The sequence below is a fragment of the Dermochelys coriacea genome, chromosome 14 (assembly GCF_009764565.3).
Source record: "Dermochelys coriacea isolate rDerCor1 chromosome 14, rDerCor1.pri.v4, whole genome shotgun sequence".
Classification (NCBI taxonomy): domain Eukaryota; kingdom Metazoa; phylum Chordata; order Testudines; family Dermochelyidae; genus Dermochelys; species Dermochelys coriacea.
Window position 1 is genome coordinate 27,785,184 of NC_050081.1, and position 12,635 is coordinate 27,797,818.

General features: G+C 44.0%; 2 protein-coding genes across 9 annotated transcripts in view; both read right to left on the reverse strand.

The window, feature by feature from the left end:
* Nucleotides 1-12,635, reverse strand: part of LOC119843012 (zinc finger protein RFP-like) — a 163,868-nt gene that overhangs the window by 69,920 nt on the left and 81,313 nt on the right. The window lies entirely within an intron of this gene.
* LOC119842848 (butyrophilin subfamily 1 member A1-like) overlaps nucleotides 1-12,635 on the reverse strand; it is a 41,851-nt gene that overhangs the window by 16,690 nt on the left and 12,526 nt on the right. For 2 of the 7 annotated variants that reach the window (XM_043496829.1, XM_043496828.1), the window contains exons 1-3: nucleotides 11,238-11,734; nucleotides 7,920-8,267; nucleotides 3,131-3,409 (exon numbers count right to left, since the gene is read on the reverse strand). In XM_043496829.1, coding sequence (XP_043352764.1) covers nucleotides 3,131-3,409; nucleotides 7,920-8,267; nucleotides 11,238-11,457 — 847 coding nt within the window. In that variant the 5' untranslated portion in view covers nucleotides 11,458-11,734. The other 5 variants (XM_043496831.1, XM_038371543.2, XM_038371541.2 and 2 more) reach the window with 4 other exon arrangements.

The window sequence follows — 12,635 nt, forward strand, 5'->3', positions numbered from 1 at the left end:
TCGGCACTGGTGAGGCCACATCTGGAGTATTGCATCCAGTTTTGGGCCCTCCACTATAGAAAGGATGTGGACAAATTGGAAAAAGTCCAGCAGAGGGCAATGAAAATGATTAGGGGGTTGGGGCACATGGCTTATGAGGAGAGGCTGAGGGAACTGGGTTTGTTTAGTCTGCGGAAGAGAAGAGTGAGGGGGGATTTGATAGCAGCCTTCAACCACCTGAAGTGGGGGGAGGGGGGGTTTCCAATGAGGATGAAGCTCGCCTGATCTCAGTGGCGGCAAATGACAGAACAAGGAGCAATGGTCTCAAGTTGCCATGGGGGAGGTCTAGGTTGGATATTAGGAAACACTATTTCACTAAGACTGTGGTGAAGCACTGGAATGGGTTGCCTAGGGAGGTGGTGGAATCTCCATCCTTAGAGGTTTTTAAGGCCCGGCTTGACAAAGCCCTGGCTGGGATGATTTAGTTGATGGTGGTCCTGCTTTGAGCAGGGGGTTGGACTAGATGACCTCCTGAGGTCTTGTCCAACCCTAATCTTCTATGATTCTATCCATAAAACCATGTTTATTGCCCCTAAGAGTGCTTAAACAAATCTTTCTTTATTTTTCTATGTCCATTTCTTTTATGCTGTGTTTTGAAACCTGGATATAAGCTTGGTAGTTGTGAATGGTGATTTGTATGGAATGTTTGATAAGTGGTTTGATAAGACTGTGATTATTTTTGCTTGGTTTTGATCATGGTGTCCCGTAATGTATGTAAAAGAACCACTGCACATAAAACAGTGGGAGTCACAGGCCTGAATTTCCAGCAAGAGAAACACTTAGTAAGAGCTGGCCTACCATTGCTTGTTTGTCTAAACTAAATATTGTTAGTCATTTTAAAAATAAAATTACTTGGTCTCCAACAGTTTGAAATTATCTCTTTCTACCCAACAGTATTTCATATTCATACCTCAGTGATTAGCAGTAGCATTAATACCTCTACTGTGATGTCTACAAAAAACTTGACTGTTTTGGCAGTAGACCTAACAACAATGACACTGGAAAAACAAAGACACAAACAAACAGGTTCATGGAAATTTTCAAAATTTCAAAATTGTTTCAATTTCTCAGGGTTCAAAACAACATTTTTTTCACATTTTCCAAATGTTCATAACATATTTTTTCACAAAATATTCACATTTTCATTCTTCACTTCTTTTCCTCCTTCTTTGACACTGAATATAATAAAATGATTAATTAACAGGCTTTTTTGTTCCCTTCACTTTTTACTTTTTCCACTCCAAGGGCTTGTTTACAGGGAGCAGTAGTGTGGACTACAGGGATGTCTTTTCTAAAATACACTAACATGCTCTGCAAGTTTGAAAATATATTACATTCGAAGTGCACTAGGAAATTATCAGTGTGCACCAGCAGGGTCTGTATGGACCAATTAATGCCCAACACATTAATGCACTTTAGAAATCACACCCACATCGTGTGCATTGCTGCACCATGGAGAGAAGCTCTCAGTTCTAAACATTTTCCCAACTTTCAAAAAGTTAGATTGGAAAATGTATACTACCAAGCCACTCTGTCTCCTTTTGCCACTGTGTAGCTTCCATCCCTTCAGTACCACTTGCATAGCTCTAGGAAACGTGAATTTTCAATGTTTTTGGTTTATTAATGTAGTTGTATTTGTTATAGAGACATTTGAATTTGTTATGTAAATTGAATAAATGCTTAGAGGTTCCATTGTGCTAGGCACTGTGCACACACAGAAGAAGAATATAACCTAGATGGAGCTACTATAAGGTGGGTACATAACTGGAATAGTTTCCAGAGAGTAGTTATCAGTGGTTCACAGTCATGCTGGAAGGACATAATGAGTGGGGTCCTGTAGGGATCGGTTCTGGGTCTGGTTCTGTTCAATATCTTCATCAATGATTTAGATAATGGCATAGAGAGTACACTTATAAAGTTTGTGGACAATACCAAGCTGGGAGGGGTTGCAAGTGCTTTGGAGGTTAGGATTAAAATTCAAAGTGATCTGGACAAACTGGAGAAATGGTCTGAAGGAAATAGGATGAAATTCAATAAGGACAAATGCAAAGTATTCCACGTAGGAAGGAACAATCAGCTGTACACATACAAAATGGGAAATGACTGCCTAGGAAGGAGTACTGCGGAAAGAGATCTGGGGATCATAGTCAAACACAAGCTAAATATGAGTCAACAGTGTAACGTAGTTGCAAAAAAAGCAAACATCATTCTGGGATGTATTAGTAGGAGTATTGTAAGCATGAGAAGTAATTCTTCTGCTCTACTCTGCACTGATTAGGCCTCAACTGGAGTATTGTGTCAGTTCTGGGAGCCATATTTCAGGAAAGATGTAAACAAATTGGAGAAAGTTCAGAGAAGAGCAACAAAAATGATTAAAGGTCTAGAAAACATGACCTATGAGGAAAGATTGAAAAAATCGGGTTTGTTTAGTCTGGAGAAGAGAAGACTGAGGGGGGACATGATAAGTTTTCAAGTACATAAAATGTTGTTACAGGGAGGAGGGAGAAAAATTGTTCTTCTTAACCTCTGAGGCTAGAACAAGAAGCAATGGGCTTAAACTTCAGCAAGGGCGGTTTAGGAAAAACCTAGGACATTAGGAAAAACTTCCTAACTGTCAGAGTGGTTAAGCACTGGAATAAATTGCCTAGGGAGGTGATGAAATCTCCATCATTGGGGATTTTTAAGAGCAGGTTGGGCAAACACCTGTCAGGGATATCGTCTATATAATACTTGGTCCTGCCTTGAGTGCAGGGGACTGGACTTGATGACCTCTTGAGGTCCCTTCCAGTTCTTTGATTCTATGATTCTAAGAAACAGCTACAAATAGCTCACCACCCACATGAATAAAACAGATAGCGTGGGAGAAAGGAATGAGTATTATCCCTATTTTACAGATGGGGACTGATGCGCAGAGAGATTAAATGTCTTGACTAAGGTCATAGAGGGAGTTCCTAGCAGAACTTGGACCTGAATGCAGCTCTTGCTTGTCCTAGTCCACTTTCTTCACCATACATCTATTCTTCCTCTTTTTATTGTTACCCAGTTGTATGTGTGTGTTGATAATTAGTTTGTGGCTTTGATTGTTACTGACCTGATACATAAATTGTTGATTCCTTTTCTTGATTGAAGTGGCTGTTCCAGACACAACAGGACAATTTTTGGTTTGAGTTTTCTATCATAATGACTGTAGTTTGTGCTTCAAACAGGCCATCATCCACTCGGGATATTTCAGAGAGTGATGATAGATGCTGTCCACTGGGATCTCTCCATAGCACCTGGGGCTCTGGATACCAACCAATGGATTGACAAACCACCCGAATCCCTCCATTCTGATAACCCTCAACAGAGAGCTGCGGATCAGAACCTAAAGCTGAAGGAGAATGGGATACAGCTGTTAATTTGATATGCTAATTTATATGAATATTCAGCATAAAATATAATGTTTTAAGCCATCGATAGAGGAGATAAATGGCTTCTGAATCTGAATGCCCCGTGCTCATGGACACAGTAAATTATGTGAACATTTAAAAAACAATAAACCCTGGTTGTGTGGGGGACAGACTACCCTCATTATAGTGTAATAGGTCACCATTAGGAGTCACTCATATTATGACCTTTTGCAGAGAGTTGTCAAGTGGGTTAATTCACTGCACCCAGATGCTCCTAAAAGACCAGGAATAAGTAAACTCATTGCATGTTGCTGTGTAATTAGACTGGGGAAAAGATGCAGGGACTGGGAACTGCTGGGTGTTAAGCAGTCAGGTCCAGCTCTGACTCCTGTGTGTGCTCCTGGAGAAAGGCAGTGGCAAGAGTGGTGCTTCTTCAGTATAGAGCAGAGGTGCCTGGCCAAGTTTTCTGTGGCAGTGGGTTTCCTGCATGCTGTTACCACTCCTGATTCAGCAAACAAGACTCTTCTACTCATTCTAAATAGATACATTACACTAAAAAAATACTAGGCTCTTGGGTTCCCAATATCTGCTACACACAGGAAATTGACTTTTAAGGTCCTGGAAATCTAATACCAATAGTCAAAGGGGAACAATAGTGTCAAGTAAGATCTACCTGCAAAATCCTATTGCATTATTTCATAACTGAAACTGGAATTTTCTTGAAGGATGAATTAGGACAAGACTTCGGCCTGGTCTAGACTTAAAATTTTTGTTGGCATAATTATGTCAGTCAGGAGGTTGATTTTTTACCAACATAACTATGCTGGCAAAAGCCCTAGTGTAGATTCAGTTATACCAGCAAAAATATCCTGTTGCTGATGTAGCTGATTTTGTTTGGGCAACTAGTATGAGTTATATCAGTACAAACGGTGTCTACACTAGGAGGGTTTGCTGGTGTAGCTATACCAGTATAGCTATCCTGAAACATCGTTGTCAGTGTAGACAGAGCAAATATTAAGAGAAGAATGTATTTTCTCTAATTTTAATAATTCTCAACTTGCATTGAGTTGTTGTCCTCTGTTGCCTGATCTTTAAGCTGATTCTAGATCCTGCATAGCTTGGGATCTGTGCACTTTTAAGGCCATCCTTTTTTTTTGTGTTTTACAACTGAAATCGCTTGAGCTTTCTCTCCTTAGATAAGTCCATTTCTAGGGGCTTGGGAGAGAGTGTTCTTAATTGAGAAACCCCAGTTCAGGAATTTACTTACACAATTAGCTTGACTGGACCAAAATGTACATACAGACCTTTGGACAACGTTTCAAGGCCTGTTTTCTTCATGTTTTTCCCTTCAGAGGTTGTTTTCAGGGTGTGTGTATAGCAAGGGGTATACACTTGTGCTAGGTCTTCACACTCGTGTCACCCACTGGTGATTGCATGTTATGCATCCCTTTCTGTGACCAATCCGGAAAGGATATGAGTCTATTACAGCTCTTCGCTCCAGAGGTCCCTGGAGTTGGCCAAGATAGCAATAGTCATACTGATGTTAGCTCAACTTGTATCTTTGTATGTATTTGCTAGACTGTAGGTTCTAATAACTGTAGGATCCATTTCACTCCTCCTGTTTTATAGTATATGTAAAGGCACCAAGGGTGATTGTAAGACATCCCTGATTGCTCAGTCAGCACATGCTTTTAACATTCATCTGAATGATGATGTGGCTGGCTGGCTGTCTTCTCACTTCCTGACAATGGTTGGGACTTGAACAGTGAACTGACTGGCTAAATAAAGGGAAGACTGAAATGATGCTGGCAGGTCAAATAGAAACACTAGGAGTAACAGGCAAGGGTTGCACCTGCACCTTCAGTCCAGGAGATGGATCCCCCCTTTCCAGTTCAATATACAGTCTTACAGAATCCCTTTTTGTTCTTGGTCTCCAAGATACTAGTGGCATCCCATAGTGTTAGTTTCATGCAGGGTTGTAACCCTTTTCCTTTGCTACAGAAAGCGAACTCCCAGCTTATTACATTATTTTTCCATGTTAAAAATATATTCTGGTGACTTTTTTTGAGAATCCGTAGTATCCCCATGCTTTGGACCAGGGCTGTGAAATTTGGCAGAGGTATGTGCCTTTTGCCATCATGGTGACAAAATCACCCAAATTAGGCCAAGCTATATACCTTTGAATAATCTCCATTTGCACATGCTCAGGAGAGACTTGTTACAAGGCCACAACAAAATTTTGCATTGATTCCATCTGCACTGAGCATGCTTCTGCCTGGGATGGCAGGGGACTGAGCTGGACTTTTCAGGCAAATGCCCTGCAAGTGCTACTGTGGGTCAGGCCAGGGATGGGCACCAGAACTGAAAGCAGGAAAATTGTCACCCCTGTTCTCTCAGTCCTCCTTTCCCCCACTGGCCCCAAGCAGTGTGGCGGAGGAAACTGTTTGACTTGAACGCAGAGGGTACCGGAGATGGACCTGGAGGGTGGGGGGATTTGATTGGGACAAGGAGCCTGGGGGACTGGGTGGAGACTGGGACTGGAACTGGTGGGGGAGAAGGAAGGGAAATGCAGAGTAGAAGTTGAGATGTGCAGGCTGAGAGGTGGGTGGGGGGAGGGAGATTGGACAGGCTGGGCAAGGAAAGTGAGCCAGGGAGGTAAACAGGGGGCAGAGGGAGGTGGATATAATAAGAACCCATATTGTGGGGGGATAACTGGGACTGGCTGTGTAAACAGACTGGAACTGGTGAAGGGGATACACTAACACTGAATGAGGAGTCCAGAGAGAGAGACTGGGGCTGGAAACTAAGGGAGAGAGAGAGACAGAGATTGAAAGAGGAGCTTGGGCATGAGGGGACGAGGAATGGCTGGGCAATAAGACTGAGACTGTGGAGAAGAACTGGATGTGGGGGTAGAGACTGGGAGCAGATGAAGATTCCAGGACATACGGGATACTAGGACAGACTGGGCATGGAGACTGGGACTGGGATGAGAAGCCTGAGGAGTGGAGATTGGAACTGGCTAGGTCAGAAGAATGGAGCTAGGATGATGAGCTAGTTTAAGGAAGAGACAGGACTTGGACAGGCTGGAGGGGATGGGGTAGCAGGGTCATTGCTCACTAGAGTGTACAACCTTCCTGAGCCTGGCTTGGAACCTAAAATTCTGAATTTCACTATTCCTCTGCTGTCAGAGAATAACCTGTGAAATCCATTGGCAAAATGGATCTAGTCTAGTGCTGGTCCACACAGAGGATGAGAAGTTGCTATTGCTCTCTGTTACTCCAACAGCTCAAGTGGCAGAGGCTATGTTGTGGATCTAAGATTCCAACCTGGCTGATGACCAGTGGTGTGTGTCAATACGATTCCACATGATTGAATTTCTGTTTTTTTCAGTTTGCTTTTTTTCTGGTTTGCTCTTCTTTCAGTTTACACACACATACACTATTAAGGTTGCAAAGTCAAACACTCAAAAGTTAGGAAATATCAGATTTAAAGTCACCTGTGCAACACTAAGTCAGCCCCTGTGTGTGTAGGCATAATGATACAGTCTTTAATTACATGACCACATTCTATTTTTTCTATAGAGAGCATGTTCAGTACACATGAGGGACACACTCTGGGAATGACTCAGCGTTGCACAGTAAAGGAGACTGTCATCTTTACAATACCTTGCTTAATTTGTTGTAGAAGTTGGAAGGTGTGAACTATTGAAGTACTGGACAGGTGTGTTTAGGCCCACCCAAAATGAAGGCCATGCACCTCAACTAAGGGGAGGAGCCACTAAGTCCAGGGGATTGTGGGGGACAACAAAAGAGAAAACAGAAACGGGGTGAGGTCAAAGGTTGAAAATCAAGGAACTGGAAGGGGACACCAAGCAGAGAACCCCAGACTGCACCGACTACTCCCCAAAGGTGTCCAAGGAATCAGTGGACGCTGCCCAGAGGAACTCTGCTCGGAGGCTTGATTTCACAAGGGAACTGAAATAAGCCCCACAGACACAGAGCACATATGCACACACACACACACACATCCAGCTTCCTCCTCCTGATATGACAGATAGCCGTCTTGGCCTATGCTAGGAGGAGGTTGATGAGGAGGGCCCATGACTTTGCGGGGTTTTGGATGAGGTGTGCCAGGATTAGGAGGTGCGGGGAAAAATAAGAGGCTGCAACCTGATGCACCCTACGTGGATGTGTGCCAGGGTCTTCTTCTCGGATGGTGTGTTTTGCTGCTGGGTTACTGTTGGTGGTTATTGGTATATCGCTGAGTGGTTTTATGTATATGGAATTTTCACGGAGTTCCTAGAGCAAGAGATAGACGCTCCTTTTAGTGGATATGTGAAGAAAGAAAGAAAGAAAGAAAGAAAGAAAGAAAGAAAGAAAGAAAGAAAGAAAGAAAGAAAGAAAGAAAGAAAGGTTCATTTCTAGGAAGTCACATGCAAATGAGACACACTAACTGCCATCTCAAAAGAAAATACAAACACAAGCTACTGACCTGCTACTTTCAGTTCCAATGTGGCTTCATTATAAAATGTCAAGGACTGAACAAAACACCTATATTGTCCCTCATCAGAGGGTCTGATATTGTGTATCCTCAGCGAAACATTTCCATTAACGATACTATCTCTCAGAAACACTGTCCTTCCCTGATACTCTGGTGTCTGATCTTCAGTCTGATCCTTCCCATCACTATAGCGATGAACAAACTGGGAGAGCTGGGACTGGAACCATATCACCTCCATGTTCTCAGCACTCATCCTGGGGGACAGGTGGCAGGGTAACACAATGTCCTCTCCCACAATGGCAGTGACAGGCTGGTCAGGTCCAATGACTCTAAACTGGGCTGTGAAATGCACCAGAACACAAAGAAAATAAATTCAGAGGGAGAGGGAGAAACTGATATAAAAGACACACAAAGCAGGTTCTAGTTTATACATTTTATATTCCATGGAGCCATTGCAGGGTCTTGTGAACGGGCAGGGTTTCCTGAGTTTATATGTGAGGTTATTAGGAATAATGCATTTGCATAACCAGACATCCACATACATTGTTAGAAGTGGTGAAATGTGTTCCTGAATTATCTGCACAAGCAGCGCAGATCAGGGGTAACGTGCATGTCATTTTTCTGGCAAGCATTTCCGATTGCCAGTTTTTGGTGTGTTGTTGCTAATTATCACCATTTGTGAGACAATGTGTAACATCTGGGAAAAAAAAAGCCTAAACCCCATTGAGAGTTAACGACACTTAGACCCCTTAATGCCTTGGGACCGGATTCTCAAAGGCATTTAGGCACCTAAAGCTGCAAAGAGACACCTAGTGGTGGCTGGGAGCCTACCTCCTATTGAAATCAATGGGAGTTAGGGGCCAAATTTACACAGGGACTTCGGCATCTAGGCCCAGGTCCTCAAAGGAATATAAACTTCTAACCTCCACAATAGGAGCTAGCAAACCAAATATTTTGGAACACCTGGGCCTTAACTCCCACATTTGATGCCTGAAGCTGAGGTTTAGGTGCCACTATTCACACAACCCCCACTCACCCTGTCACCTAACTCTGGAGGGGATCAAATTTCCACAGTACCTCCATTATCACTGGAAAAGTCCCCTGGTGCATATGTTTCTGCTGCCGGATGTGCACCCTGCTGCCTCTGGCAAGTGCCCACGCACCTGTCACCCACCTAAACCCCTGCAGGATCCTCAGAGGGGCTGCCAATAGAGCACATAAAACATCAGGGGGTGTCTGGGTCCTTCATTTTGCGTGTGTGTTTCAGTTTTACCACCTTTTACGGGGAGGGGCCCTTCACATAACACATGAACCAGGGATCACCCAATTAAATTAATAAGCAGCAGGTTTAAAACAAACAAAAGGAAGTACTTCTCCACACAATGCACAGGAAACCTGTGGAACTTGTTGGCAGGGGATGTTGTGAAGGCCAAAAGTATAACTAGGTTAAAAAAAGAACTAGATATGTCCATGGAGGATAGGTCCATCAATGGCTATTAGGCAAGATGCTCAGGGATATAGCCCCATGCTCTGTCTGTCCCTAAGTCTCTGACTGCCAGATGCTGGGAGTGGATGACTGGGGATGGCTCGCTTGATAACTGCCCTGTTCTATTCATTACTTCTGATGCACCTGGCATTGGCCACAGTCGGAAGACAGAATACTGGGCTAGATGGACCATTGGTCTGACTCAGTATGGCTGTTCTTATGTCCCTACATCCTAATCACTGGGCTAAAATGTAATAAGAGGAGCAGCTTCTACTCCTTCAGTATTTTGTTGCTGTTGTTGCTCAGACACCTAACTCCAAGAGGGTTCACAGCTGTGAATCCCACGTGGAGATAGGTGCTTTCCTCCAGCCAGGAGTTAGATGACTAAATACCTTGGAAGTGCAGGTCTTAGGACCAACCCCTCTCCTCAGCATTTCCCCTAGGCCAGATGGGGAAGTTGGCTCTTTTGGATACCATTCTTAGGAGCCTCTCTCTCCCCATTCATTGTATAGGGAGTCTAGGTGCCTAACTCTGGCTTTATTGATTGCACTAGGTGGCAGGGTGCCTAAAGGCTAGGCATTGCCACTCTGAGCATTGGAATACCCAAGTCCCTGTGTGGATTTAGCCCCATGGCCCTGTTATAGCAGCTTCATAGAGTTATGCCAGCACAAAGCTTGCGTAATGGAGAGAAGACTTGTGGCATCTGTTGGTACAGCCTTGTAGGACAGGTTTCAGAGTAGCAGCCGTGTTAGTCTGTATTCGCAAAAAGAAAAGGAGTACTTGTGGCACCTTAGAGACTAACAAATTTATTTGAGCATAAGCTTTCGTGAGCTACAGCTCACATCATCGGATGCATTTGGTGGAAAATACAGAGGGGAGATTGATATACACACACAGAGAACATGAAACAATGGGTTTACCATACACACTGTAAGGAGAGAGATCACTTAAGATAAACCATCACCAGCAGCGGGGCTGGGGGGAAGGAGGAAAACCTTTCATGGTGACAAGCAAGGTAGGCTTTTTCCAGCAGTTAACAAGAATATCTGAGGAACAGTGGGGGGCAGGGTGGGGGGAGAAATAACATGGGCATTTCTGCCCATATGTCACTGCTCCATTGTAGGCAGGTGGGTGACTAAACCTCAGAGCCACCTAGGAACCTCAGGAAGAAACGTGCTTCTCTTCCTAGCTCCCCTGTGAGGCCCAACCTGGTCAGCATGCTCCGAGCTCACCTACCAGATCAGGCCCCATAGGCGAGCTCATGCAAATCTACCTGGGTGGGGAGGGGAAGGAAAACATCCCTCGGGTCGCCATCTCCTATTGGCTAGTTTAGGTGGCTCCCCACTCAGCCAGCTGGCCCTTGTAATCCCATTCTGAGGCGCCCCTGTCTTCCTTCATTGAAAAGGGAGCCTGAGCACCTAGCACGCACTTTTTGGATCCCACTCTGAGGCTCCCCTCTCTCTCCATTCATTGAACAGGCTTTGTGAAGCCCAGCGTTTGGCTAGGCACATATAAGTTAGGAGTTGTGATGCTCTGCACCACCATGCCTAAGTTCCTGTGTGAATCTAGCCCTGGGTGCCTGACTTGGGGCTGTGGATTCCACTAGGTGGCAATGAAAACCCTCCCACTGACTTCAGTGACCTTTGGCTCAGTCTCTAAAGGAGTACATTCATTGCTGTTAGGCAGGTTCACAGCTTGGGATCTTCTTGGGCCCAAAGCTGCTTCTCCCACCACCAGATTGTTCTGTATCTTGGAAAGTTTAGCGAGTGCAGAATGTGGCATCTTATTGCCTAATTCTGCTCCTCACTGGGAAAACCTTCCACCTGAGCTCTGTGATACGCTCTGGCTTCCAGTATATTTCTGGTGCAATACAAGGGGTTGATTTTGATATATAAAGAAATAATTGATTCGGTCCTGGCTAACTTGCAGACCACCTCTCTCCTCACAGGACACCGTGGCAGTGAAGGTCAGCAGAGGTGTGTGAGCTAACAGCCCTAGTGGGAGGGAGATGGTGGCAGGGCACTTTCCAGGCAAGTGCAGCATTCAGTTCCCATCCCTTGGTTCAGCATGTTGCCAGGCCTATCAGCTCCCCAAGGCCTTGAAGAAAGGAGAAGGATGATGAGAGTGTACATCAGTGATGGAGAGTGGAGAGTTATGTATAGTAAGTCCGGACGCGGTTTGGAGGATCTTTGTTTATAGATCCAGTTTCCAATCTGTGGTAGTTTTTGTTCAGTTTTGTATAAAAGACTGGAATTAGGTAAATTTCATAAATCAACCCAAACAAACAAATTCTATAAATGCATCGGGTGTCGTAGGGGATTTCTACCTGAGACCTGCTGGTGAATGTGGAAATCAAATAAGAAAATGATAAAGCCAGGCACAGAGGAGATGGTTGTGGAGCAGCAGCAGAATGAGGAAATCTTCATCTTCATTGTAACTTCAGTTGCAAAACTGGAGCAGGGGAGGGAGGAAAAAAAGTGGTGAGTATAACACTGACTGTGGCAAACAGCATGTTGGTCATTAAGAAGCAGATGATTATAAACAGGACATATTAGATTTTTAAAAGGGATAAATACACTGTTAAGCAGACTCATTTTGACATCCTGGAGCAACAAAAGCCATTTCACAGTAAAGATCCATAGGCTGATAGATTTTCATTGATTATTAGAGTTTAAGGTGAGGAAGGTCCATTAGATGATCTATTCTAGCCTGCCATATATCAGAGGTCATTACATTTCAATTACTCTTGCAATGAGTCCAGTAGCTTGTGTTTGGCTAAAGCATACCTTCCCAAAAGGCATCCAGTCTTAATCTGAAGAGACAGTTTTGATCAAAGGATGGAGAATCCACCACTTCCCTTGGAAGTGTGTTTCAATGCTTGTGATATGAGGAGATCAAGTTTTTCCACAACTTGTGTGCGAGTAAAGGAGCACGGTGTAGACATGCAACAGCAGTTTAATTCCAGCGCTTTAATAAAAGTGGTGCAAATAAAGGGGAGCGTGCAGATGATCCAGTCTACATCGTTTTATTGCAAAATTGTGTAGCGTGCCTTAGTAGCAGGGCACCCAGATGGGGAGTGTCTTACCATAAGAATTGTCAGGAGGAATATAAGGGTTTAATGGTGGGCAGGGGAAAGTACAGATTTAGATGAAATCCTGTGTACAAGTGTGAAGCAGTTGTTAAATTTCACAAGCATGGAACTCTGTCAGGGGAGCAGGCTA